At 43.4% G+C, this 26,714-nt stretch overlaps 2 protein-coding genes across 2 annotated transcripts; one reads left to right on the top strand and one right to left on the bottom strand.

Annotated features, from left to right (window-relative positions):
• Positions 1 to 377: 377 nt before the first annotated feature.
• On the top strand, positions 378 to 3,397 carry LOC123043968 (uncharacterized). The gene is made up of 3 exons (XM_044466583.1): positions 378 to 556; positions 650 to 718; positions 849 to 3,397. The coding sequence occupies exons 1-3, from the start codon at positions 479 to 481 to the stop codon at positions 3,096 to 3,098; spliced, it is 2,397 nt and encodes a 798-aa protein (XP_044322518.1). The 5' UTR covers positions 378 to 478; the 3' UTR covers positions 3,099 to 3,397.
• Positions 3,398 to 9,016: 5,619 nt separating this feature from the next.
• Positions 9,017 to 11,686, bottom strand: LOC123043967 (uncharacterized). The gene is made up of 2 exons (XM_044466582.1): positions 11,432 to 11,686; positions 9,017 to 10,398 (listed from the first exon to the last, which is right to left on the bottom strand). The coding sequence occupies exons 1-2, from the start codon at positions 11,473 to 11,475 to the stop codon at positions 9,216 to 9,218; spliced, it is 1,227 nt and encodes a 408-aa protein (XP_044322517.1). The 5' UTR covers positions 11,476 to 11,686; the 3' UTR covers positions 9,017 to 9,215.
• Positions 11,687 to 26,714: the final 15,028 nt, after the last annotated feature.

Here is a 26,714-nt window from a genome sequence, read left to right as displayed (position 1 = left end):
TAGACCGAAAAGAAATGATATGTACTCCCTCTGTATCAAAATATGACACTTTTTTGCGTTGAAGCTTCGCTGCATTTTTCTGTCTCAGTGTTCGATGGTGAAGCAATATCCTGAATTTTCTGTGCATTCTTTTTCCTTTTTTTTTTTGAGAACTCTGTGCATTCTTTTTCCTGTGTCTGAACACCAGCTCAGTCTTGTTTTCCCGGACACAACAGCAAAACAGTGGCGTGCTGCACGGGGGCCTTCAAGAAATGCAGAGCCCAGAGCCCAAGCAAAAATTAGCCTAGAGCAAACGGCCCATCCTGAACAAGGCCCTTGCCTTTCTCCACCAGAAAATGGAGGGAAAGGGTCGACAACGGGGAACAAATGGAGCGAAAAGCTCTTCCGTTCTGAAAAAAAGAGCTCTCCCCATCCCACTGCCAAGCTCGAAACCGCCGCCGATACTCCCGACGGTAGGCCTGCTCCGACGAAGCCGTCCATGGAGGCGGCGGCGGAACCCCACGCCTCCGACTCTTCCGCCTCCCCTATCGGCGCCGACGCCTCCGCCTCCCATCCGGTCCGTTCTCCTCGCCGCTCTCCGCCCCAGCGTGCCACTCAATCCATTCCCCGCCGCCCCTGTAGTTGAAGCTTGTGTGTTCTGAGCTCGCAGGGTGCCGCCGCAGGCGCTAGGAAGCGGAAGGCCCCGGCAGCCACGGCGAGGAAGCCTCGGAAGCAGCAGGTTTGTACTGTACTGCACTGTACTGTACTGTGCCAATAAGTCATTTATAACCTGCCGCCGCAATAATCTTTGCTTGCTTGTTTGATTCGTCTGAATTTGTCCATCTATGTGCTGCTATTGTTTGGTGTAGGCTCAAGAACCCATTCAGATCCCTGTATACTACGGACAAAGAGCAGAGTTTTATTGCGTGAAAGGCGATGATTTAGTTGATTGTTCATACATTTCTCCTAGAGCAAAAGATTGTGCACATGTAATCGGCCAACTACCGCTGCAGCCGCAGTCGATGTCGTTGGTGGATCTACAGCTCTGGATCTTTAAGCTGTTCCGGCTCCATCCAGAAACACAAGATCTCTCTATTAAGGGGTTCATCAAACAACGCAAAACTGACTTGTTCGACGAGTTCGAACCTGACTGGTATATGGAGTACTGCCCGTGGGACACACACTATTTTCAAACTGACAAGTGCTGGAGTGCCTTTGCCAATAAATTAAAGCGGAAAAGGAATGTGACGCAAAAGTTCATCTTGTATGCAGAATGCTCTGAGATCAAGCATTTTGCTATTTTGCTCAAAGCCGTACATGATGATTACTCTCAAGTGACAAGGGTTGTGTTGCCTGGGACGAAATGCCTGACAACTTCTAACTTCCGCTTCCTCCGCCTAGTGGAAGACCTGTCAATGACACCTAAGGAAATTATAGCTTATCTCGCTCAACACTATGGCGAGCAGATGAGCCCCCCTGAGGCATGGAGGGGCAGACAGAAGGCTCTGGAGCAGGAGTTTGGTACATTTTACGATTCACACAACTTTGCCCCAAGGTTACTTAAGGACATAACATGTAAAACCCCTTGGGGTTTTGTAGACATCAAGGATGCAGAGGTTGCAGGATGTAGCAACTTTCGAGTCCTCCACCGTATATTTTGGGCTTTTGGGCAGTGTGTGCAGGCCTTCAATCATTGTCGCCCTGTGCTATGCATTAAAGGCACACCACTATGCGGGAAATATCAAGAGGTGTTGTTGACTGCTATAGCATTAGATGCTAATGGTTACTCCATTCCAGTAGCATGTGCCGTCGTTGAGGGGGAGACCGAGGAAAGCTGGATGTGGTTTCTTAGGAATTTGGAGCGAGCAGTGAGGCATCCATCGGATGTTTGCATTATACATGACTACAAAAGAGAGTTGATCGATGCTATAGAGGACTTTCTAAGTTCCGACCAACGACAATGGCGGAAAGTAGAAAGCCGGTGGTGCATGGAACACCTTGCTGAAGACTTCTTTGCATATTTTGGCGACAAGAACCTGGTGTTGATGTTCAAGAAACTTTGTCAGCAGAGGCGACTAAATAAGTTTGTTAAAATCTGGAAGGAGCTCGATGAGTTGACAACAAAATATACAGCAGAGAGAGAAGGTGGTACTAGTGGGGAAATGCAGCAAGAGTTAGTCCAGCATGATGAGGCAGACCTGGTGGCACAAAGCCCATGCAACCGACCTGATTCAGTGGACTCTGAGGAGGAAGAAGATCATGCCAATGAAAACGAAGGAAAGGTAACCAAGTTTTCTGACTGGGCCCGTCTGAAACCAATGGAGAAGTGGTCACTGGTGCATGACACAAAGGGAGCTAGGTACGGCATCATGGGCGTTGATATATCAACTATATACAAGAATGACCCTGTATTGAAAGGGATAACATGCCTTCCACTCAGTGCGATAGTGGATGTGACATTTCTGCGCTTGGTAGAGCACTTCAAAAACACAAGTGCTGCAGCAAATGAAGCAATTGGCAACCCATCAATGAACTTCCCTGAACGGGTCCAGGATGACATGAATTCAAAAATGCAGAAATCCAAGATGCATCGCGTGATTTGCCTAGACATCAAAACCAGAAATGTTCTCCAGGGGAAACAGTTTCGGAATTTTACAGTTCAGTCGAGGCAGAAGAATGAGGTTGTTCACCTGAAATCGGAAAGCATAAGTAAGTTTGGCGAATCCACAACACAAGAAAGTGCCACCTGTTCATGCAACAAACCACAGCTGCTTCACAAGCCCTGCACTCATGTCATCGCCGTCTGTTGTCAGATTGGTGTTAGCACTGCTACATACATGTCTCCATACTACAGCCTGGCCTACCTAGGTAGGATCTGGAGTGGAAATTTTGATGAATATAAGATCTCGCGTGGTTACAGAAATATCACGCCATTTGAATGCAATACAACAACTTGGATCCCAGACAAAAGGTTGGAGTGTGGTCTTCCTGTTTTTGTAACATCGGACTGCCTAGAAACTGTTGCAGATGAGTCAGAGCAACAATGCAACACTGGAAATGGATCAACTGAAGACAATCAAGGAGCGACAACACGCACTGAAGAACCTAATGAGATTTAAACTTCTGTTATCACCTATCAAGCTATTAATATTCTGGGCCCTAAATAGGCAGTAGTCACTGTCAAGCTTATCCTATGTAAACTCTGAACCTCTGGTATTATTTGCAGTGCATGAAAACTGAATTTTAGGCATATTAAGACAATATGGTTACTATGCCCATGGGAGACTGCAAATCAACCCCTCTATTATTATTTTTCCAGTAGGTTACACCGTTACAGTTTCATAATTTTGTTGGAACTCTTGCATGCTTGAATGCCAAATCATTCTAGAAGACATCATTTCTTGTTTAAACATATTTTTCTCTGCAAGCAAGAATATTGCCAAGATCTGTCCATCGTGAACAATTTCTCTGAATCCATATGCAAATGCGGTACAGAGTTCCAGTCTACAGTTTTTTTTTAAATAGCCAGTCTACAGATTTGCCATCAGGTGTTCACACGCTGCTTTCAGTATGCTCTGTTAGCACATTTACCTGTGTTAAGTTGGTCTTTCCAAAAACAAATATAATAATATTATGTTTTTTCCCACGAGAAACTGAATGAGTACTGTGTATTCATCATTAATTTGAAAATAAATGATATGTACAGAGATAACGCTGCATTGTTGGTCAATTCTTTGCTACTGTTCTTCATCATTCATCATGTTTTTCTCGGGAGGAAAGTAATTTCCTTTTGCTTTTTTCCCATTGTATGTTCAGTGACGAAACAGCATACTATAAAAGTATAAAGAATCATAATGCATTTTTCTGCAGTTCTGCTGCATTTTTTAGTGTTGGATGATGAAACAATTTCCAAGATCTTTCTGAACTTCTTTACGTGTACAAACAGAGGCCATTCTGAACCCAGTTCTTCTTATGTGTTTTTTCTTCAGAACGTTTTTCTTTTGGTGTTTATGACACCATTCCTAACCTCATCGAACTAGCTAAGTTGCTTGATTAGACTGGTGAATAATGAACATACAAAATCAATCAACCATTCCTGAGTTGGAACAGGCCAACAACCATGTCCATTAAATGAATAAAATCACTCTCGCCCACAAAGATTTTGAATGAAAGAACACGGAGCTGGACCGTGTCTAATTCTTTTTGCTGCGGACACCTTTTTTTTTCGTGATGTGCTAGGTGTCGCAATTTTGAACTAAGGTTAGTTCAACCTTAGTTCAAAAATATGACTCTTATTATGGATCGGAGGGAGTAGTAGGTTTTGGCGCCGGGGCACGTCATAGATGTGGTCGGGAGGAGATGTGTTTGCTAGGTGATGGTATTTTGTATTCATGATAATGATAGGAAAATATGGTGTTATATAATGGTGATGATATCCGCCATTTTTTGTTAAACTATGTCTTAGATTATATGATTATATAGAGGGAGACTTGTATAAGATCTCACGTTAGGTGATCGTGAGATCAACCCTAAAAATTCATATTTAGACATTTTGAAAAAAAATCTGAAATTATTTGAAAACATTCATGTGGGGTATGTCTACAACTCCAAAAAAAATTAGCTCAAAACTCGATGTACATTTCGAGATTCAAAAAAGACAAATTCGAATGTGAATAGTGATAACTTTGGGTGAATAGTACTTTGACATTATTCACGTCCAATTTTGTCTTTTTTGTTTCTATTAACATAGGTCGAATTAGAAGCAGAAACTTTTTGAGGTTGAACATCAACCATTGAGGTGTGTCTACATTTTTTTTTGAGAATGTTTGAACATGTAGATTTAAAAAAAATTGATCTCACTTAATGTGAGATCTCACACAAGTCTCCCCCTGATTATATTATGGCAGTAAGGATCTTCCATTCAAATCCTTCTGTTTGCAAATTAATTGAAGTTTCAGTTTTGTCACAAGTCAACTTATTTATTTTTACCAAATACATTGAAAATTTTGATAGTCAAATCTATATTCATTTGGGAGGTAAGAAAGAAAAAACAAAAATGGTGCACCTTTTGTCACTATTCATTGCTGAAAATTTTATTGTTCATACCTCCCAAATGATTTTCAGCTTGAATTTCTACATGTCTCCATTGTAACATGGTTTCCATCTTATATTTTCTACGGTTTCTTTTAGGGGCGTCTGCTGTTTTATTACGAGCTTTTGTTTTCGAGAAAATATTGCGAGTTTCTGTTTTATTACGATTACTCTCAACTGGTGACGGTTGTGTTGCCTGGGACGGAGTGCCTGGCAAGTAGTCGCTACGCCTTCCGTGACCTTGTGGATGACCTGACGATGACAGCTAAGGAATTGGTACATTATCTCACTGGACCCTTAGGCGAGCAGATTAGTCCCGCTGAGGCGTGGAGGGCAAGACAGTTTGCTCTGGAGAGGGAATTCGGCGCCTTTTATGATTCACACAACTTTGCCCCGAGGTTGCTTAAGGAAATAGCACGCAAGAACCCTGGTTGTTTTGTTGACATCAAGGATGCAGAGGTTGCAGAGTGCAAGGGTTTCCGAGTCCTGCAGCGTATGTTTTGGGCATTTGGACAGTGCTTACAGGCCTTCCGCACCTGACGCTAATGATTTTTCCATTCCAGTAGCATGTGCTATCGTTGAGGGTGAGACCAAGGAAAGTTGGTTGTGGTTTCTTAGGAATTTGGAGCGAGCAGTGGTGCATCAATCTGATGTGTGCATTATACACGACTACAAAAGGGAGTTGATTGATGCTGTGGAAGACCTTCTGAAATACGAATATCGACAGTGGCGTAAAGCAGAAAGCCGGTGGTGCATGGAAGACCTTGCTGAAAACTTCTTTGCGTATTTTGGCGACAAGAAGCTGTTGCTGATGTTCAAGAAACTTTGCCAGCAGAAGAGACGCCATAAGTTTGGTAAAATCTGGAAGGAGCTAGACGAGTTAACATCCACACATATGGCGGAGAAAGAACGTGGCGCTAGTGGGAAAATGCAGCAGGAATCAGTCAAGCATGACGTGGAAGAGCTTGAGGCGCAAAGCCCATGCAACCAACATGATTCTGTGAAGAATGTGAAGGAAGATCATGCTGATGACAGCAACAGAAAGATAACAAAATTCTCTGACTGGATCGGTCAAAAACCAAAGGAGAAGTGGTCACTGGCATATGATCGAGATGGAGCAAGGTATGGCATCATGGGCAGTGTTGTATCTGATGTATATAAGAACGACCCTGTGTTGAAAGGGATCACATGCCTTCCGCTCAGTGCGATAGTGGAGGTGACATTCCTGCGCTTGGTAAAGTACTTCAAAAACACAAGTGCTGCAGCAAACAAAGCAATTGGCAACCCATCAATTAACTTCCCGGAACGTGTCCAGGTTGACATGAATTCCAAAATGCAGAAATCTGAGACGCATACACTTACATATACGTACGCCGATGAGAAGAATGCTCGTGGTGAGGTATTGGATCGGAAGTTTACAAATAAGGGAAGGAAGAGGGAGGTGACTGTTCACCTGAAGTCGGAATATACCCGCAGCATGAATAAATCTGAAGGATCCACTGTTGCCGCTTCTCCACCAAATCCCTCTACGCGGCCATTGCCCCCTCGTCAGCTCCGGAGCCCTTCGGCCTTATATGGGACATTCACCTCCCACTTAAGATTAGGATCTTTCTGTGGCAGTGGATCCGCGGCCGCCTCCCGACCGGCGTGGAGGTCCTCAAGCGCCATGGTCCTGGTGATGGAATGTGCCCCTTGTGTGCCACGGTTGAGGATGCTAATCACATCTTCTTCTCGTGCTGCACGGCACAGTTCCTTTGGTCTTGTTTCCGCGAAACGGTTGGCGGACAGTGGTGCAATACCAACTTCCCTGACTTGCTTGCCGAAATTCAGGCCTCCCCCCCTCGCTACAGACATATTAGATGGCTGTGCGTCGGGGTGCTGGCCTGGACCTTGTGGACGGTTCGCAATAGGCTTGTCATTCAGAAGGTGCCCCTTCGACGTGCGACTGACTCCATCTTTAAAATGTGTGGTTACTTGCAGCTCTGGCGGCCGCTTAGCCGCCCCCCGGACCGGGACGCCATCGACAGACTCCTCACCGACCTCCGTTCGTTGGCCTTCCGCCTGGCACCTCCGCTCCCGCCGCCACCCCCGGAGCCCGACTAGTGGATGATTCACTTCTGGCGCGTGTGCCTTTTTGGTTGTGTGTTGGGCTTGTTGAGTTGTGCCCTCAGCAGTACCCCTTGTTGCTTTCTTGTGCTTGGACTTTGGGTGCGTGTGGACCTTGTGTTTGTGTGAACTTTGTGGTTGTGGCTTTGGCATTGGCTTTATCTATAAAGCGGGGCGCGAGCCTTTTTCGGTAAAAACTGCCACCTGTTCATGCAGCAAGCCGCAGCAACTTCACAAGCCTTGCTCTCATGTTATCGCCATCTGTTGTAAGATTGGGGTTAGCTCTGCTACATACATGTCCCCATACTACAGCCTGCCCTACCTAGGTAGGACCTGGAGTGGAATTTTTGATGAATCTAAGATCTCACGCGACTACAGAAATATCAAACCATTTGGATGCACGACTACCTGGATCCCAGACAAAAGATTGGAGTCTGGTCTTCCTGTTTTTGTAACACCGGAATGCCTAGCAACTGTCACGGAGGAGTTAGAGCAACAATGCAGCACTGGAAATGGATCAACTGAAGACAATCAAGGATCGACAGCACGCTCAGAAGAACCTAATTAAATTTAAACTTCTTCTGTCAACTGTCGAACTAAGTTATTCATATTTTGGAGCCTAAATATGCAGTAGTTGCTGTCGAGCTTATCCTCTGTAAACTCTGAATCTCTAAGTTATCTGCAGTGCTCCGTTTAAAAAAAAAGTTATCTGCAGTGCTTATATTGTTTTGTCATGTATACTATGCAGAGCTTATCCTATGTAGACTGTAACCAACTAGAAAATGAAGTTAGCATGTCATAATATCTGAATCTCTATATAGAGTTTACATAGGATAAGCACCGCAGATTTTATCTCTGAATCTCTATTATCTGCAAACAAACCCATCTCTCATTAATTTTCTATATAGTTGGTTACAGTTTGATGATTTTCTTGGAACTCATGTGTGCTCAAAATGCTTACTCTCTGCAAGCAAGGATGCTGCAAGATCTTATTTTCCACCACAAATACTTACATTTTACATCTTGCCCTCATTTCTTGCGCTGATTGCATTGATTTCAGAGTTCAGATGCATGCTGCCAAAATAAACAGAGACTAGAAAATAAACAGTCTACAGGGACTTGTTTGTAAGTGTTCAGATGCATGCCTGCATGGAGAATGTATGTGTTGAAGCTTCTCCCGTAGCTAGTTCTGCTGCATTTTTCTTCTAAAAGTGTTGGATGATGAAACGGTATACTGGATCTTTCTGAACTTCTTTACGTCTACAAATACTTCTTGGACCATTCTGAACTCTGATGTGCAGTTTTGTTTTGTTTTTCCCTCAGAAGTCAGAACGTTTTTCTTTTGGTGCGAGCTGGACCATGTTTGTGATAATTACAGTGCTGAGCTTCCCTCAAGAACTAAATGTAATACATTAGCTTCCCTCAAGAACCAAAAAAAAAATGTTCATGACATCTATTCCTAACTTCATCACTAGCTAAGTTGCTTGATTAGACCGATGAATAATGAATCTACAAAATCAATGAACCAAGTATTCTTGAGTTGCAAATCACTGTTTTTTCTGGACTATTTTTAATTCATTCATTTTGCTGCGAGCACTTTTAGGCTGATGCTCTCTCTGGTGGTGATAATAGCACCTTCTATCGAGAACTAAAGATAATACATTAGCCAAGAGGAACTTGCACTTTATGAAGAACTTCTTCCTTCCTCTGGTTGCAACAGTTGTGTAATTCTCCCCCTCAGAGAAAAAAAAACGAAGTAAGGATGTTCTTGTGGCAATCCACAATCAAGGGTAGCGTTTTGGCTCCAGGAGCATATGCTCCTGGATGAACAATTAAACCGTAATAAAATTCAACATAAATTGACATTTTCGGAAACATACATGTCCAGTAGGTACTTTTAGCATTTCAGAGTTGTACAAATTAGACACTTCAGTTCCTTCCCGGTTCTTCCTCTGTAACTGCTTAACGCTTGCCACTGTCGTGCACTGATGCAGAGGCTCACTAAGAGTAAAAAACACGCGACAACCAAACATGATTGTTCACTGGCCAACACCATAGACCAAACTGGGGAGCACCCAGAGGCTCTCAAGCTGATTGCTTTTGCCTTCTAGAATGTATGAATCCGAGCGAGTTATACTGTAAACTGCCTGACCAAGCTCTACAGCAATCCAAGGTTCATCAGAGTCTTTGGACGCACTTGGAACATAAATGCAGTTACTCTTTCCGCCCCATCTTTCAGGGTTCATGCAAGAAAATGTAGGGCTCCTCCTATCAAGGCTGATAAAGAGAGCCCAGTTTTCCAACTTCTCCATCTTTGTCCACTTAGCTGGTTCGGCTGAAGAATCAAAGCGGAAGACCTGAAAGGTGCCATTGCTTATCAAGTCATCAACAAGATCAACCATGAGAAGCATGTCACCACAGACCACCAACCATGGATCATAATTCAAGCCAACAACAATGTCCTCTCCCCACACAACATCGACTTCCTGCACGTTGGGCTGAGGTGCCAAGGATATAGTTTTCAGCGTCTGGGGAAAGTCTATGGCAAACATCTGACCTTTGAACAAAACAATCTGAATAAGAAAGTGTTCAGAAACAAGAGGGTACTCTGTCCACGAATTTGTTCCAACCTGCCACTGGAAGATGAATAAATTCGAGAAAAGGAGGAGACACGAGTTGGATGAACTGAGTGGAGCCATAAGAATGGCACTATCGATCACACAATCGCTGTTGGTGTGGAGTTTGGGTGGCTTCACCTTAGTACATGTGTAAACATCGACAAGGAGAAGGTGCTCCACACAGGAGAAGATAAGATGCCCATATGAGCAGCCCAAATAGCGCATGTAATTTGGAGTATTACGGGGAGCTGAGTGGCGAAGAGATAAGTTTGTCCTCACAAGATCACAAAGATGCCATTTGTAGTTCGATAAGAGATTGTAACTTGTGTTGCAATGCCAATTAGCCCTACGCAAACCTGCTTTGAGATGGAGAGGTGGGAAGACAAAGGCATATATGGATGATGGGAAGGAAAAGACCGCAGCACGCCAAGAGTGACAGGTGCCAGTAAAAGCAAGGAGGTCATGGAATGAGCTTAAGAGAGCAATGATTAGGTGAAGCAGGCTGTCTGGTAGGTCCGCCCAAACACGTTGTTCAGATGATGCTGAGGTAGAGACCAAGCAGTGGCAGATTTTCTTAGATGGCCACTCTGCGACGACCACTTCTCTGTCATACAAAAAATTCAAGAACGATGTATCAGCATTGAGGAATCAGATATCATAGAAAAAAGATTGGAAATGTGGTAGTAGTACTTAGGCTCTTACTGCAGTACTACACATTAAGGAGAAACACAAATTTCCATGTCATGAAACATTAATGCTTTACATAGTAAGATGTATATCAAGATGGCACCCTACAATTAAAATAAGCTACCCCAGAATAGCCAACAGCTTGATGCTCAGTACGACAGAATAAAGATAACCTTATTTAGTGAGCTAAAATTGGTACATTTCTGAATCATGCATTTGGGGGGTGATATTTGGGAGCGGTTAGGCGCCAGTCGCGTGAAAATCTAAAAACGGTTAGCCAATTCTCCCCCTCCTATCTCAACCATTGGATCAAGATCCAACGGATAATGCTTCATCTTCAACCTCAAACCGATACGTGTATTGTTTCTCTTCCCTCACCGATCCAGCACAGGCCTAACCGCCTGCCTCCGCCGCCCGCGACCGACGGTGCTCCCCTGAACCGCCGCCCACCGCCGTGCTTCCGCCGCCCGGCGATGACCAGTTTTTTTCCGACGAACCTGTACCATGCCCCACACCCCTAAGATAGATACCGGGGTCGCCTGCCGGCTGCCACTCTAAGATAGACCCAGAGGGCTCCTCAGGAGAGCTCCTTCCTTCCTTCACGCGAAATTCGACTGACCCAAATTATAAATTCAGGGGACTACAAGTAGGTAAACTGGTGATGTTTATACTTTGTAGAGTATTCTCAAAACAAATAACAAATCAAGTGTCACCAATCTCGCAAGACTCTCACCTGTTTATCCGGACAACATTTGTGCAATCTTGCAGTACGCTCACCTTACGCAACCAAAGCATTTCTCAGGGGCGGGCGTGTATCTCGGCTACTAACCAATAGCTGCCGTAGAGATGTGTTCTTGGCTGATTCTAGTTTGGATCTAATCCACCCAACAAATTTGCACTAGGAAGAGGAGGGGAAAAGAGAGGGAGGGAGAGGTCACGGGTGTGCAGACCTAGGGGCGGGTGCCGGCGGCGAGAGCTCCAGCGGTGGCTGCATGGTCGTGGCACGCCAGTCTGCGTGCCTACCGCTACCGGTGCGCCGCCTTTCTTCGTCGGATCCGTCGACCGCCGGCAACGAAGAGGCGGAGGAAGGCACCGATCGATCCAGAGCTCGTCGTTTTTACGACGATGGGCGTCGGTCAACCGATGGAAGCCACCGATCAATCGCCTCGCTAGTCACACGATCGTACCTGGCTTCCTGCCATAAGTACACAGGGAGAAGCAAAACATATTTTTCTTTTATTTATATAAATAAACGGGGCAAAGATTTATCATTTTCAGTGATTAAGAAGAAGAGGGTTGCCCGGTTAATTAGAGAAAAAAGACAATAAACTATACAACTCACTGCACATGGACACAATATAAACCACACACTACTACGAAGGAAACATCGACGAGTTTGTACCTTAGCGTCATCGTCACCTATTCTCCCCGAGCAAGCGGTTTGACTTAAAGGAAGCAACCAATGACCGAGTGCACGTCGAAGTGGCCGAAGCGGACACATGAAGATCCAAGCCAAATGAACAACACATATGCGAGCAATGGGGCAACAATGGATTCGGGAAAAAACGAGCGACAGAGCACTATGCAAGGTTGGCGGCTGCGGAAAATCATCTAGATGGGCCATCCACCGCTTGTCGTTGTTGCCACAAGGACCCGCCACACAGCTTTGACTCCACCACAACAAACATACCACGACGAGCCCGCAGACACCTAGAGAGCCGACTACCATAGTCTCGCCGCAGCCTTGACCTCGCACGCCCACATTGCTGCTGCCACACGAGCCATCGACGACCACCATGCCAACCACAGGTCTTTCCAGCCGAATTAAACGTCGGGATGGTGCCGCCAAGAGTGAACACGACATCATAGATATCATCATCGTCTGGACCGAGGAGCTCGGACCTAGGGCAGAGGAACGAGAACAACAACAACGACGACGATACCTTCATCAAGGAAACAACATTCACATGCATCGTCTTAGTTGGGCCAGGACGCGCTGAGCACTGCTTCACCGGTTGTCTCGCCATCCAAACACATGGCTGGCTAGCCACCTACACCACCACACGCGCCCGCCGTAGAGAGAGCCTGTCGCATGCCCATCGAACCACCATCGTAAAATCCAGAATCCCATATCAGGGACGACATAAGATCCATGGTCACGTAGTCCAGGGCCAACCGAGACCATCGCTGGAAGATCCATCGACGACCGCGACATCGCTGAGCCGCGCAACCGGGAGACGAAGACTCCCTCAAAGCAGCCACGGACGTTCAGCCCAGACGCCTCATCGGGTGACCCGCAGCGTGTCCGTTCCTAGGAGGAGCACGACCCATGTCGCCGCAACAAACTAGACAAGGCTTTTACGCCTAACTAGCGGGCAAATGCGCGACGACACGCGGGGCAGTTGGAAAGTCTGTGTGTGCCTTTGTTGTTTGTTTTGCATGAGAAAAAGACATGGTGGCTTTTAAAGGGAGCTAGCGGAGTTATGCCTTTTGTTTACTTAGCGGATTCATGCAAGTCATTGCATTTTTTTGCGTGGTACATACAGGTCCTTGTTGCCATTCTTGGCTGTTTTTTAGTATGTTTAGCTTATTGTCTTGTGTTTTAGTTTTGACTGACATGGTGGTCGCGCTGCTCATACTACTGTGACGGTCTTGCCTCACACCCTAGACCGAGAGATTATGGGCACTAACGGGAGGAATTTGGGAGAGGGAAGGACGCCGTTGATTGGGGTTGAGGAGGGTGCCGGGAATAGGTGGACAATATCTTGCGTCGGTTGAGGCTTCTCCGGGAAACCGAGAAGCGGAATGTGTCCCTCCACTCACCGTGGGTCTCCGCCATAGCAACTCCACGTGTTGTCCGCATCTCCTCTAGCGATCGTTGTCGATGACAGACCCACTAGAATTCGAGGGAGAGGACGGGATGGGGGACTGGAGAGGTCACGGTGTTGTTGCTGCGCCTCTTTGAGTACATTGTCACTACTCTGTCCTCGTTGCTGCCAATGATGACGTGGTTTTTTCCTTTTTCCGATCGGCCAAGAATTGACACAGGATGTGAGAGAGCATTTTTATTTTAGATGCTTCGGGAAGGCCTTCATATCAGTAAAACAAAGAAACACCGTCTACATCCCCGTAACCCTGCCACATAAATCATCACAAAACAATAAAAGCAATCAAACAAGAGAAAAAAGCTAGATACGGATCATAGGCCCAAATCATGCTTCCATAACAAAAAGTCCATTTGATTTGATACAAATTCCTCTCGTGTTGGAAAAAATTCACCAAGAACCGCATCAATCCAAACATTCCAACTACATCAAATAAGCTATACTTTCTTGAACACACAAAGCAGGGGGAAATAGCCTAACCTAGGGCTAAGGCCAACTCCAGCGCACGAGCCCAAACGGACGTCCGTTTTGCCCGGATTTTGTCCGTTTGGGGTAGCAATGGGTGCCAAAACGGACATGCATGTCCGGGTGTAGTTGAAGGCGCCCAACGCACCGACCGACCCCAAACTGTCAGCCTTGACCGCGCGCCCACGCCTGCGCCTCGCCTGCCCGCGAGTGTCGGTGTCAAAACCGGCCGATCTCGGGTAGGGGGCCCCGAACTGTGCGTCTGAGGATCGAAGGTAATAGGAGACAAAGGGGACACGATGTTTACCCAGGTTCGGGCTCTCTTAATGGAGGTAAAACCCTACTTCCTGCTTGATTGACTTTGATGAGTATAGGGGTTACAAGAGTTGATCTACCTCGAGATCGTAATGGCTAAACCCTAGCTGTCTAGCCTATGTAAATTCTGATGATCTCTTCGGACAAAACCCTCCGGTTTATATATACACCAGAGGGGTACAGAGGCGGTTTACAAGGGAAGGAAACAATACATCCGGACTCCAATCTTGCCCTCCACGCATCCAGGAGTCTTATTCGAACACGGGGAATAATCTTCCGTTCTATCTTCACGGCCCATCAGCCCGGCCCATGTTTGAATAGGTCGGACACCTGAGGACCCCCGAATCCAGGTCTCCCTCAGTAGCCCCCGAACTTGCCTTCAATGACGATGTAGTATCTGGCTCATGTCTTTGGCTTTGCAAGGCAGGTTCTTCACTATACTTCGGACCAATGACAGCGTGGTTCTGACCTCTATGTTCTGCCTTTATGTTTCCCTCATGTTGTCGCTTCAATTTCCGCGCGCCGGGCGAATACGAACGGTCCATGACTTTTTGCAAATAAGCCCCTCGTCATGCCCGGGCGGCTCCTATATAAGAAGATTAGATCCCCAAATGCCATCTCACATCGCGCAAAGAAGAATCATCACGATTAGCTACGAAAAAAGCCTTCCATCATGGTCAGTGCCCCAGGTTCCTCTTCGCACCCCCATGGCCCTCAAGAGGGCGATTGGCAGAGTTGTTCAGTGCCTCATCTTCAGCTGAGTCAACTTCAGATGCAGGGCTATCTTCCCCTCGCAAATCTAGTCTCTGTTTGAGCGGGATTGGCCTCAATCGGCAACGACGTGATGGCTGAAAATTTCCCTAACCCCAATAAGGAGGAGAGGGTGTGCTTTGTCCCATTCCTATTGCGGGGCCTAGGATTTCCAATCCATCCCTTTCTTAGGGGCCTATTGGAATTTTACGGCATCCAACTGCACAACCTTACCCCAGGTTCGATTCTGCACATCTCAGGTTTCGTTGCCCTCTGCGAACTGTTTTTAGGCATTGAGGCCCATTTTGAACTATGGAGGAAGTTCTTTTGCCTCGTTCCCCGCCATCGAGTAGGCTCCATATTTGAAGTGGGCGGTGCCAAAGTATGGTGTATAGCCGGGTCCAGATACCTCATAGGAACTCCCAAAGAGGTATACCCACAGTGGTCTTCGGAATGGTTCTATATGGATGACGTCCCACTGCCGGACCCAGTTCGGCGTGGCCTTCCTGAATTTTCCAGCGCTCCTTTGAAGAAAAGCTTCAACTGGCATCCTCGAAGTCCCAAGGAGGAAGACAGTGCGGAAATAAAAAGGTTGGCTAGCAAGGTCAGATTAATAGCCCATACCGAGCTCTCGATAATCGAGGTTATGGCTATTGCAATAAAGATGTGCGTCCAGCCTCTTCAATCCAGAGTAACTCCCTTATGGTGTTACAACGGAGAAGATGACGCGTCCCGTTACAGATGCAAGGGCCCGGATATCCCTACCGAACCGGCCACAATCTTGGCCGGTCTATATAAGGGTGAAAAGGAAGATTTCCCCCGCTTAAATTGTCGGGAAGGCTATTCCATGTACAATCCTATTGAATGGGTAAGATTTTGATTGCCTGTGCTGCCTTATTGCTGTCACGGCATGCTAATCCAGTTTGGTCTTTATTAAAACAGTCATGGCGGAAGATGATTGAGGACGTTCACTATCCTGCCCCACAGCCAGAGGATCATAATCGCGATGGAGACCCTGGCTTTCGCGAGGATCCGAATATATACATAGAGTTCAATGATGGGGTATTTTATCAAGCGAGCCTTGACGGCTCGGAAGTGGCTATCACCACCGACTACCCCCACCCCTATCCCTTCTCCATCATAAGTATTCGGAGGGCTCTTTAAAAGGAAATCCCTACTTGCACCTTTGTCTATTATACTGATCCGGACTTTAATAGGATCGGCGCTCGGCGGACCGTACCTCCTCAAGGGCAGTCACTACGTAGGGTAGTCGTTCAAAACGAAAGGGGACCGGGAGCGCTGCAGAAACCTCACAGTCTTCCAAGAGGTATGTCCGCTTAATACATGCCCGTGTACGAGTCCAGATTGTTTAAAGTCTCTCTTTATTCTTGATGTCAGGAGAAACACACAGCGGACAGTGGGAAAACGCCCTGCTAGCCGAATGTCTGCCAATCCGGTGCCGGACTCGCCAACTAGGACGAGAGCCGATGCAATGCCAGTTCTGCCACCTCATGAGGATTCAGACGACGTATCTATCATGAATTCTGAAGTGGAGAGTGTGATGAATCACCGTCGATTGAAAGAGGCCATGCGCGCTTCGGCATTTTCCGAGCAAGAATTTACCGCACTCAGCTCATTGGATGCATATATCAGAGCCGCTCAAGACGGACTTGCCGGAGTTATTGAGTTGTTCTCGAAGGATATACAGGTAAAAGCTTATGCAATATTGATAGTTGTATGCCAGTAGCCTATCTATAATTTTTGATTGTTCCATGCTATTATATTACCCCTTTTGGATGTTGGAAATATGCCCTAGAGGCAATAATAAAAGTATTATTATATTTCATTGTTCATGATAATTGTCTTTTATTCATGCTATAACTGTATTATCCGGAAATCGTAATACACGTGTGAATACATAGACCACAATACGTCCCTAGTGAGCCTCTAGTTGACTAGCTCGTTGTGATCAACAGATAGTCATGGTTTCCTGGCTATGGACATTGGATGTCGTTGATAACAGGATCACATCATTAGGAGAATGATGTGATGTGATGCCCCCTGATACGTCTCCAACGTATCTATAATTTTTGATTGTTCCATGCTATTATATTACCCCTTTTGGATGTTTATGGGCTTTATTTTACACATTTATATCATTTTTGGGACTAACCTACTAACCGGAGGCCCAACCCATATTGCTGTTTTTTTGCCTATTTCAGTATTTCGAAGAAAAGGAATATCAAACGGAGTCCAAACGGAATGAAACCTTCTGGAGCGTGATTTTTGGAGCAAACGTGATCCAGAGGACTTGGAGTGCAAGCCAAGAAGCTGCCGAGGCTCCCACGAGATAGGAGGGTGCGCCCCCCCTATAGGGCGCCCCCCCCTGTCTCGTGGGCCGCTTGGGCGGCCACCGACGTAATTCTTCCTCCTATATATACCTACGTACCCCGAAAACATCTAGGAGGCGGAAGAAACACAATTTCCACCACCGTAACCTTCTGTATCCGCGAGATCTTATCTTGGAGCCTTCGCCGGCACTCTGCCGGAGGGGGAATCGACCATGGAGGGCTTCTACATCAACATCCTTGCCCCTCTGATGAGTTGTGAGTAGTTTACCATAGACCTATGGGTCCATAGTTATTAGCTAGATGGCTTCTTCTCTCTTTTTGGATCTCAATACAATGTTCTCCCCCTCTCTTGTGGAGATCTATTCGATGTAAACTCTTTTTGTGGTGTGTTTGTCGAGATCCGATGAATTGTGGGTTTATGATCAAGTTTATCTATGAATAATATTTGAATCTTCTCTGAATTCTTTTATGTATGATTGAGTTATCTTTGCAAGTCTCTTCGAATTATCAGTTTGGTTTGGCCTACTAGATTGATCTTTCTTGCCATGGGAGAAGTGTTTAGCATTGGGTTCAATCTTGCGGTGTCCTTACCCAGTGACAGAAAGGGTTGCAAGGCATGTATTATTGTTGCCATCGAGGATAACAAGATGGGGTTTATATCATATTGCTTGAGTTTATCCCTCTACATCATGTCATCTTGCTTAATGCATTACTCTATTGTTATGAACTTAATACTCTAGATGCAGGCAGGAGTCAGTCGATGTGTGGAGTAATAGTAGTAGATGCAGGCAGGAGTCGGTCTACTTGTTATGGACGTGATGCCTATATACATGATCATGCCTAGATAATCTCATAACTATGCGCTTTTCTATCAATTGCTCGACAGTAATTTGTTCACCCACCATAATACTTATGCTATCTTGAGAGAAGCTACTAGTGAAACCTATGGCCCCCGGGTCTATCTCTTATCATATTTGCTTTCAATCTACTTTTATTTGCATATTTACTTTTTGCATCTATATTATAAAATACCAAAAATATATTTATCTTATCTTACTATCTTTATTAGATCTCACTTTCGCAAGTGGCCGTGAAGGGATTGACAACCCCTTTATTGCGTTGGTTGCGAGTTCTCAGTTTGTTTGTGTAGGTGCATGGGACTTTTGAGGAGCCTCCTACTGGATTGATACCTTGGTTCTCAAAAACTAAGGGAAATACTTACGCTACTATCACTACATCACCCTCTCCTCTTCGAGGAAAACCAACGCAAGCTCAAGACGTAGCAAGAAGGATTTCTGGCGCTGTTGCCGGGAGGTCTTCGCTCAAGTCAAGACATACCAAGTACCCATCACAAACCCATCTCCCTCGCATTTACATTATTTGCCATTTGCCTCTCGTTTTCCTCTCCCCCACTTCACCCTTGCCGTTTTATTCGCCCTCTCTTTCCCAATCTCCTCCTCTCTTTTCGCTTGCCTTTTTCTGTTTGCTTGTGTGTTGGATTACTTGTTGTCATGGCGCAAGATAATACCAATTTGTGTGATTTCTCGAATACCAATAATAATGATTTCCTTAGTACTCCAATTGCTCCTCTTAATGATGTTGAGTCTTGTGAAATCAATACCGCTTTGCTGAATCTTGTTATGAAAGATCAATTCGCCGGCCTTCCTAGTGAAGATGCCGCTACTCATCTAAACAATTTTGTTGATTTGTGTGATATGCAAAAGAAGAAAGATACGGATAACAATATTGTCAAATTGAAGTTATTTCCGTTTTCACTTAGAGATCGTGCTAAAGTTTGGTTTTCGTCTTTGCCTAAAAATAGTATTGATTCTTGGAACAAGTGCAAAGATGCTTTTATCTCTAAGTATTTTCCTCCCGCTAAGATTATCACTCTTAGGAACGATATTATGAATTTTAAACAACTTGATCATGAGCATGTTTCCCAATCTTGGGAAAGAATGAAATTGATGCTTCGCAATTGCCCTACTCATGGTTTGAATTTATGGATGATCATACAAAATTTTTATGCCGGTTTGAACTTTGCTTCTAGAAATCTCTTAGATTCGGCCGCGGGAGGCACATTTATGGAAATCACGTTAGGAGATGCTACAAAACTTCTTGATAATATTATGGCTAATTATTCTCAATGGCACACCGAAAGATCTTCTAGTAAAAAAGTGCATGCTATAGAAGAAATCAATGTTTTGAGTGGAAAGATGGATGACCTTATAAAGATGTTTGCTACTAAAAATACTTCTCTTGATCCCAATGATATGCCTTTGTCTTCTTTGATTGAGAATAATAATGAATCTATGGATGTGAATTTTGTTGGTAGGAATAGTTTTGGAAACAATGCTTATAGAGGAAACTTTAATGCTAGACCGTTCCCTAGTAATTCCTCTAATAATTATGGAAATTCCTACAATAATTCTTATGGTAATTTTAATAAGATGCCCTCTGATTTTTAGAATAGTGTGAAAGAATTTATGATTTCTCAAAAGAATTTTAATGCTTTGCTTGATGAAAAATTGCTCAAAGTTGATGATTTGGCTAGGAACGTTGATAGACTTTCGCTTGATGTTGATTCTCTTAAACTTAGATGTTCTCCTCCTAAGCATGATATCAATGAGTCTCTCAAAGTGATGAGAATTTCCATTGACGAGTGCAAGGAAAGACCCGCTAGATTGCGTGCTAAGAAAGATAGCTTTATAAAAGCGTGTTCTTCTAGTTTCCATGAAAATAATGATGAGGATCTTAAAGTTATTGATGCGTCTCCTATTAGATCTATGTTTTGCAATATGAATTTTGATGATTATGGGACTGATGATGAATCAACTTTGCCTAAAAGGCGTCCCAAGAATTCAGAGTCTTTAGATCTTGATGCTAAATTTGGTAAAAGTGAGATTGGAGAGTCCTCAACTTCTAATAACATTGAACCTACTATCTCGGATTTCAAGGAATTTGATTATGATAATTGCTCTTTAAAAGGTTGTATTTCCTTGTTGCAATCCGTTGTTAATTCTCCTCATGCTTATAGTCAAAATAAAGCTTTTACCAAACATATTGTTGATGCCTTGATGCAATCTTATGATGAAAAACTTAATTTGGAAGTTTCTATACCTAGAAAACTTAATGATGAGTGGGAACCTACTATAAAGATTAGAATTAAAGATTATGAGTGTTTTGCTTTGTGTGATTTGGGTGCTAGTGTTTCCATGATTCCGAAAACTTTATGTGATATTCTAGGTTTCCATGATCTTGATGATTGCTCTTTAAATTTGCACCTTGCGGATTCCACCATTAAAAAGCCAATGGGAAGGATCAATGATGTTCTCATTGTTGCAAATAGAAATTTGGTGCCCGTGGATTTTATCGTTCTTGATATAGATTGCAATCTTTCTTGCCCTATTATTCTTGGTAGACCTTTCCTTAGAACGATTGGTGCGATTATTGATATGAAGGAAGGGAATATTAGATTCCAATTTCCATTAAAGAAAGGCATGGAGCACTTTCCAAGAAAGAAAGTTAAATTACCTTATGAATCTATCATGCGGGCTACTTATGAATTTAATGCCAAAGATGACACTCGTTAGATCTATCTTCGCTTTTATGCCTAGCTAGGGGCGTTAAACGATAGCGCTAGTTGGGAGGCAACCCAATTTTCTTTGTGTTTTTTGGTTTTGCTCCTGTTTAGTAATAAATCTTGCATCTACCTTATGTTTAGATGTGTTTTTATCTTTTAATTAGTGTTTGTGCCAAGTAGAACCTATAGGATAACCTATGATGATAGTTAATTTGATTCTGCTAAAAAACAGAAACTTTGCACGCACGAATATAATTTTGTTAAATCACAGGAACGTGATTTTGTGTTGATTATTTTTGCTGCTGTTCAATAAACAAATTTTCCAGGACTTCCTATTTTGGTAGGATTTTTAGAGTTCTAGAAGTTTTTGTTAGTTACAGATTGCTACAGACTGTTTTGTTTTTGACAGATTCTGTTTTTTGTGTGTTGTTTGCTTATTTTGATGCATCTATGGCTAGTAAAATAGTTTATAAACCATAGAGAAGTTGGAATACAGTAGGTTTAACACCAAAGTAAATAAAGAATGAGTTAATTGCAGTACCTTATGTGGTGGTTTTCTTTTCTTTCACTAACGGAGCTTATAAGATTTCCTGTTGAGTTTTGTGTTGTGAAGTTTTCAAGTTTTGGGTAAAGCTTTTATGGACTATGGAATAAAGGGTGGCAAGAGCCTAAGCTTGGGTATGCCCATGGCACCCCAAGATATTCAAGAATATACAAAAGCCTAAGATTGGGGATGCCCCAGGAAGGCATCCCCTCTTTCGTCTTTGTTCATTTGTAACTTTACTTGGAGCTATATTTTTATTCGCCACATGATATGTGTTTTTCTTGGAGCGTCATGTATTATATTAGTCTTTGCTTTTTAGGTTACCACAATCATCCTTGTTGTACACACCCTTTGGGAGAAGCCTATTTGATTAGAATTTGCTAGAATACTCTATGTGCTTCACTTATATCTTTTAAGCTTGATAGTTTTTGCTCTAGTGCTTCACTTATATCTTTTAGAGCATGGTGGTGACTTAATTTTGAAGAAATTACTACTCTCTCATGCTTCACTTATATCTTTTTGAGAGTATTTTAGAATAACATGGTATTTGCTATGGTTATAAAGTTGGTCCTAGAATGGTAGGCATCCAAGTTGGGTATAATAAAAACTATCATAGAAAGTGAATTGGATGCTATGATCAATTTGATGCTTGATAATTGTTTTGAGATATGTAGGTAGTAATATTAAAGTTATGCTAGTTGGGTGATTATGAATTTAAAGAATGCTTGTGTTGAAGTTTGTGATTCCCGTAGCATGCATGTATGGTGAACCGCTTTGTGACGAAGTTGGAGCACAATTTTATTTATTGAGTGTCTTCCTTATGAGTGGCGATCGGGGACGAGCGATGGTCTTTTACTACCAATCTATCCCCCTAGGAGTATGCATGTAGTGCTTTGGTTTTTGACGACTTCTAAATTTTTGCAACAAGTATATGAGTTCTTTTGACTAATGTTGAGTCCATGGATTATACGCACCCTTTCACCCTTCCATCATTGCTAGCCTCTCTTGTACCGTGCAACTTTCGCCGGTACCATACACCCACCATATACCTTCCTCAAACAGCCACCATACCTACCTATTATGGCATTTCCATAGCCATTCCGAGATATATTTCCATGCAACTTTCCACCGTTTTGTTCATATGACACGCATTACTTTTGTCATATTGCTCTTTGCATGATCATGTAGTTGACATTGTATTTGTGGTAAGGCCACCTTCATAATTTTCGTACATGTTACTCTTGATTCATTGCATATCCCGGTACACCGCCGGAGGCATTCATATAGAGTCATATCTTGTTCTAGCTTTGAGTTGTAATTCTTGAGTTGTAAATCCATAAAAGTGTGATGATCTTCATTATTAGAGCATTGTCCTAGTGAGGAAAGGATGATGAAGACTATGATTCCCCCACAAGTCGGGATGAGACTTCGGACTTTACAAAAATAAAAAAAAGAGAAAAAAAAAGAAAGGCCAAAAAGAAAAAAAGGGGCCAAAATAAAAAAAAGGAGAAGAAAAGGAAAAAGAAAAAAAATAAAATGAGAGAAAAAGAGAGAAGGGACAATGCTACTATCTCTTTTTCCACACTTGTGCTTCAAAGTAGCACCATGATCTTCATGATAGAGAGTCTCATATGTTGTTACTTTCATACACTAGTGGGAATTTTTTATTATAGAACTTGGCTTGTATATTCCAATGATGGGCTTCCTCAAAAATGCCCTAGGTATTCGTGAGCAAGCGAGTTGGATGCACACCCACTTAGTTTCTTTTGTTGAGCTTTCATATATTTATAGCTCTAGTGCATCCGTTGCATGGCAATCCCTACTCACTCACATTGATATCTATTAATGGGCATCTCCATAGCCCGTTGATATGCCTAGTTGATGTGAGACTATCTTCTCCTTTTTTGTCTTCTCCACAACCATCATTCTATTCCACATATAGTGCTATGTCCATGGCTCACGCTCATGTATTGCGTGAAAGTTGAAAGAGTTTGAGATTATTAAAGTATGAAACAATTGCTTGGCTTGTCATCGGGGTTGTGCATGATTAAATACTTTGTGTGATGAAGATAGAGCAACAGTCAGACTATATGATTTTGTAGGGATAACTTTCTTTGGCCATGTTATTTTGAGAAGACTTGATTACTTTGATTAGTATGCTTGAAGTATTACTATTTCTTATGTCAATATGAACTTTTATTTTGTATCATTTGGATCTGAACATTCATGCCACAATAAAGAAAATTACATTATAAATTATGCTAGGTAGCATTCCACATCAAAAATTTCTTTTTTATCATTTACCTACTCGAGGACGAGCAGGAATTAAGCTTGGGGATGCTTGATACGTCTCCAACGTATCTATAATTTTTGATTGTTCCATGCCATTATATTACCCCTTTTGGATGTTTATGGGCTTTATTTTACACATTTATATCATTTTGGGACTAACCCACTAACCGGAGGCCCAACCCATATTGCTGTTTTTGCCTATTTCCGTATTTCAAAGAAAATGAATACCAAACGGAGTCCAAACGGAATGAAACCTTCGGGAGCGTGATTTTCGGAACAAACGTGATCCATAGGACTTGGAGTGCAAGCCAAGAAGCTGCCGAGGCTCCCACGAGATAGGAGGACGCCCCCCTATAGGGCGCCCCCCTGTCTCATGGGCCCCTCTGGCGGCCACCGACGTACTTCTTCCTCCTATATATACCTATGTACCCCGAAAACATCCAGGAGGTAGACGAAACACAATTTCCACCACTGTAACCTTCTGTATCCGCGAGATCTCATCTTGGAGCCTTCGCCGGCACTCTGCCGAAGGGGGAATCGACCATGGAGGGCTTCTACATCAACATCCTTGCCCCTCCGATGAGTTGTGAGTAGTTTACCACAGACCTACGGGTCCATAGTTATTAGCTAGATGGCTTATTCTCTCTTTTTGGATCTCAATACAATGTTCTCCCCCTCTCTTGCGGAGATCTATTCGATGTAAACTCTTTTTGCGGTGTGTTTGTCGAGATCCGATGAATTGTGGGTTTATGATCAAGTTTATATATGAATAATATTTGAATCTTCTCTGAATTCTTTTATGTATGATTGAGTTATCTTTGCAAGTCTCTTCGAATTATCAGTTTGGTTTGGCCTACTAGATTGATCTTTCTTGCCATGGGAGAAGTGTTTAGCTTTGGGTTCAATCTTGCGGTGTCCTTACCCAGTGACAGAAAGGGTTGCAAGGCACATATTATATTGTTGCCATCGAGGATAACAAGATGGGGTTTATATCATATTGTTTGAGTTTATCCCTCTACATCATGTCATCTTGCTTAATGCGTTACTCTGTTCTTATGAACTTAATACTCTAGATGCAGGCAGGAGTCGGTCGATGTGTGGAGTAATAGTAGTAGATGCAGGCAGGAGTCGGTCTACTTGTTATGGACGTGATGCCTATATACATGATCATGCCTAGATAATCTCATAACTATGCACTTTTCTATCAATTGCTCGACAGTAATTTGTTCACCCACCGTAATACTTATGCTATCTTGACAGAAGCTACTAGTGAAACCTATGGCCCCCGGGTCTATCTCTTATCATATTTCCTTTCAATCTACTTTTATTTGCATCTTTACTTTTTGCATCTATATTATAAAATACCAAAAATATATTTATCTTATCTTAGTATCTTTATTAGATCTCACTTTCGCAAGTGGCCGTGAAGGGATTGACAACCCCTTTATTGCGTTGGTTGCGAGTTCTCAGTTTGTTTGTGTAGGTGCGTGGGACTTTTGAGGAGCCTCCTACTGGATTGATACCTTGGTTCTCAAAAACTGAGGGAAATACTTACGCTAGCATCTCTGCATCACCCTCTCCTCTTCGAGGAAAACCACCCCCGGGACTTGAAGCGGTGAGGCAACCCGATTTAAGGATCGATATGGCCCGCTGATACGTCTCCAACGTATCTATCATTTTTTATTGTTCCATGCTATTATATTATCAATCTTGGATATTTTATAATCATTTGTAGTCATTTTATATAATTTTTTGGTACTAACCTATTGACATAGTGCCAAGTGCCAGTTGCTGTTTTTTCCATGTTTTTTACATCACAGAAAATCAATATTAGACGGAGTCCAAATGCCTCGAAACTTTACAGAAAATTTTTATGGGCCAGAAGGAACACAACGGGACCTGGCTGCGCCTAGGGGTGCCCTAAGGGGGGCACAACCCACCAGGGCATGCCAGGAGGCCCAGGCGCGCCCTGGTGGGTTGTGCCCACCTCGGGTGCCCCCAAGACCGCCTCTTTGCTCTATAAATACTCCAATATTCTAGAAACCCTAAAGGCATCGATGAAATATTCATCCAGCGGCCGCAGAGTCCAGAACCACCAGATCCAATCTAGACACCATCTCGGATGGGGTTCACCACCTCCATTGGTGCCTCTCCGATGATGCGTGAGTAGTTCTTTGTAGACCTTCGGGTTCGTAGTTAGTAGCTAGATGGCTATCTCTCTCTCGCTGGTTTCTCAATACAATGGTCTCTTGGATATCCATATGATGTAGCTCTTTTTGCGGTGTGTTTGTTGAGATCTGATGAACATTGAGTTTATGATCAGTTATATCTTTTTATATCCATGAAAGTTATTTGAGTTTCTTTGATCTCTTGTATGCATGATTGCTTATAGCCTCGTATTTCTTCTCCAATATTTGGGTTTTTTTTGGCCAAGTTGATCTATTTATCTTGCAATGGGAAGAGGTGCTTTGTAGTGGGTTCAATCTTACGGTGCTTGATCCCAGTGACAGAAAGGGAACCGACACGTATGTATCAACTACTAAGGATAAAACGATGGGGTCTATCTCTACATAGATAGATCTTGTCTACATCATGTCATCGTTCTTATTGCATTACTCCATTTCTCCCTGAACTTAATACACTAGAAGCATGATGGATAGCAGTCGATGTGTGGAGTAATAGTAGTAGATGCAGGCAGGAGTCGGTCTACTAATCTTGGATGTGATGCCTATATAATGATCATTGCCTAGATATCGTCATGATTATTCGAAGTTCTATCAATTGCCCAACACTAATTTGTTTACCCATCGTTTGCTATTTTTCTCGAGAGAAGCCACTAGTGAAACCTAGGACCCCCGGGTCTTCTTTCTCATATATTTGCCTTTGCGATCTACTTTTCTCTTGTATTTATTTTCAGATCTATTAAACCAAAAATACTTTGTTGCACTTTATTTTATTTGCAATCTATTTATTTAATCTATCACAACTTTCTCCCATCTGCGCACCATTTCTGGCGCTGTTACCCGAAAGGGATTGACAACCCCTTTA

The sequence above is a fragment of the Triticum aestivum genome, chromosome 2B, assembly GCF_018294505.1.
Source record: "Triticum aestivum cultivar Chinese Spring chromosome 2B, IWGSC CS RefSeq v2.1, whole genome shotgun sequence".
NCBI lineage: Eukaryota > Viridiplantae > Streptophyta > Magnoliopsida > Poales > Poaceae > Triticum > Triticum aestivum.
This window is presented reverse-complemented; position numbering and strand designations above follow the sequence as displayed.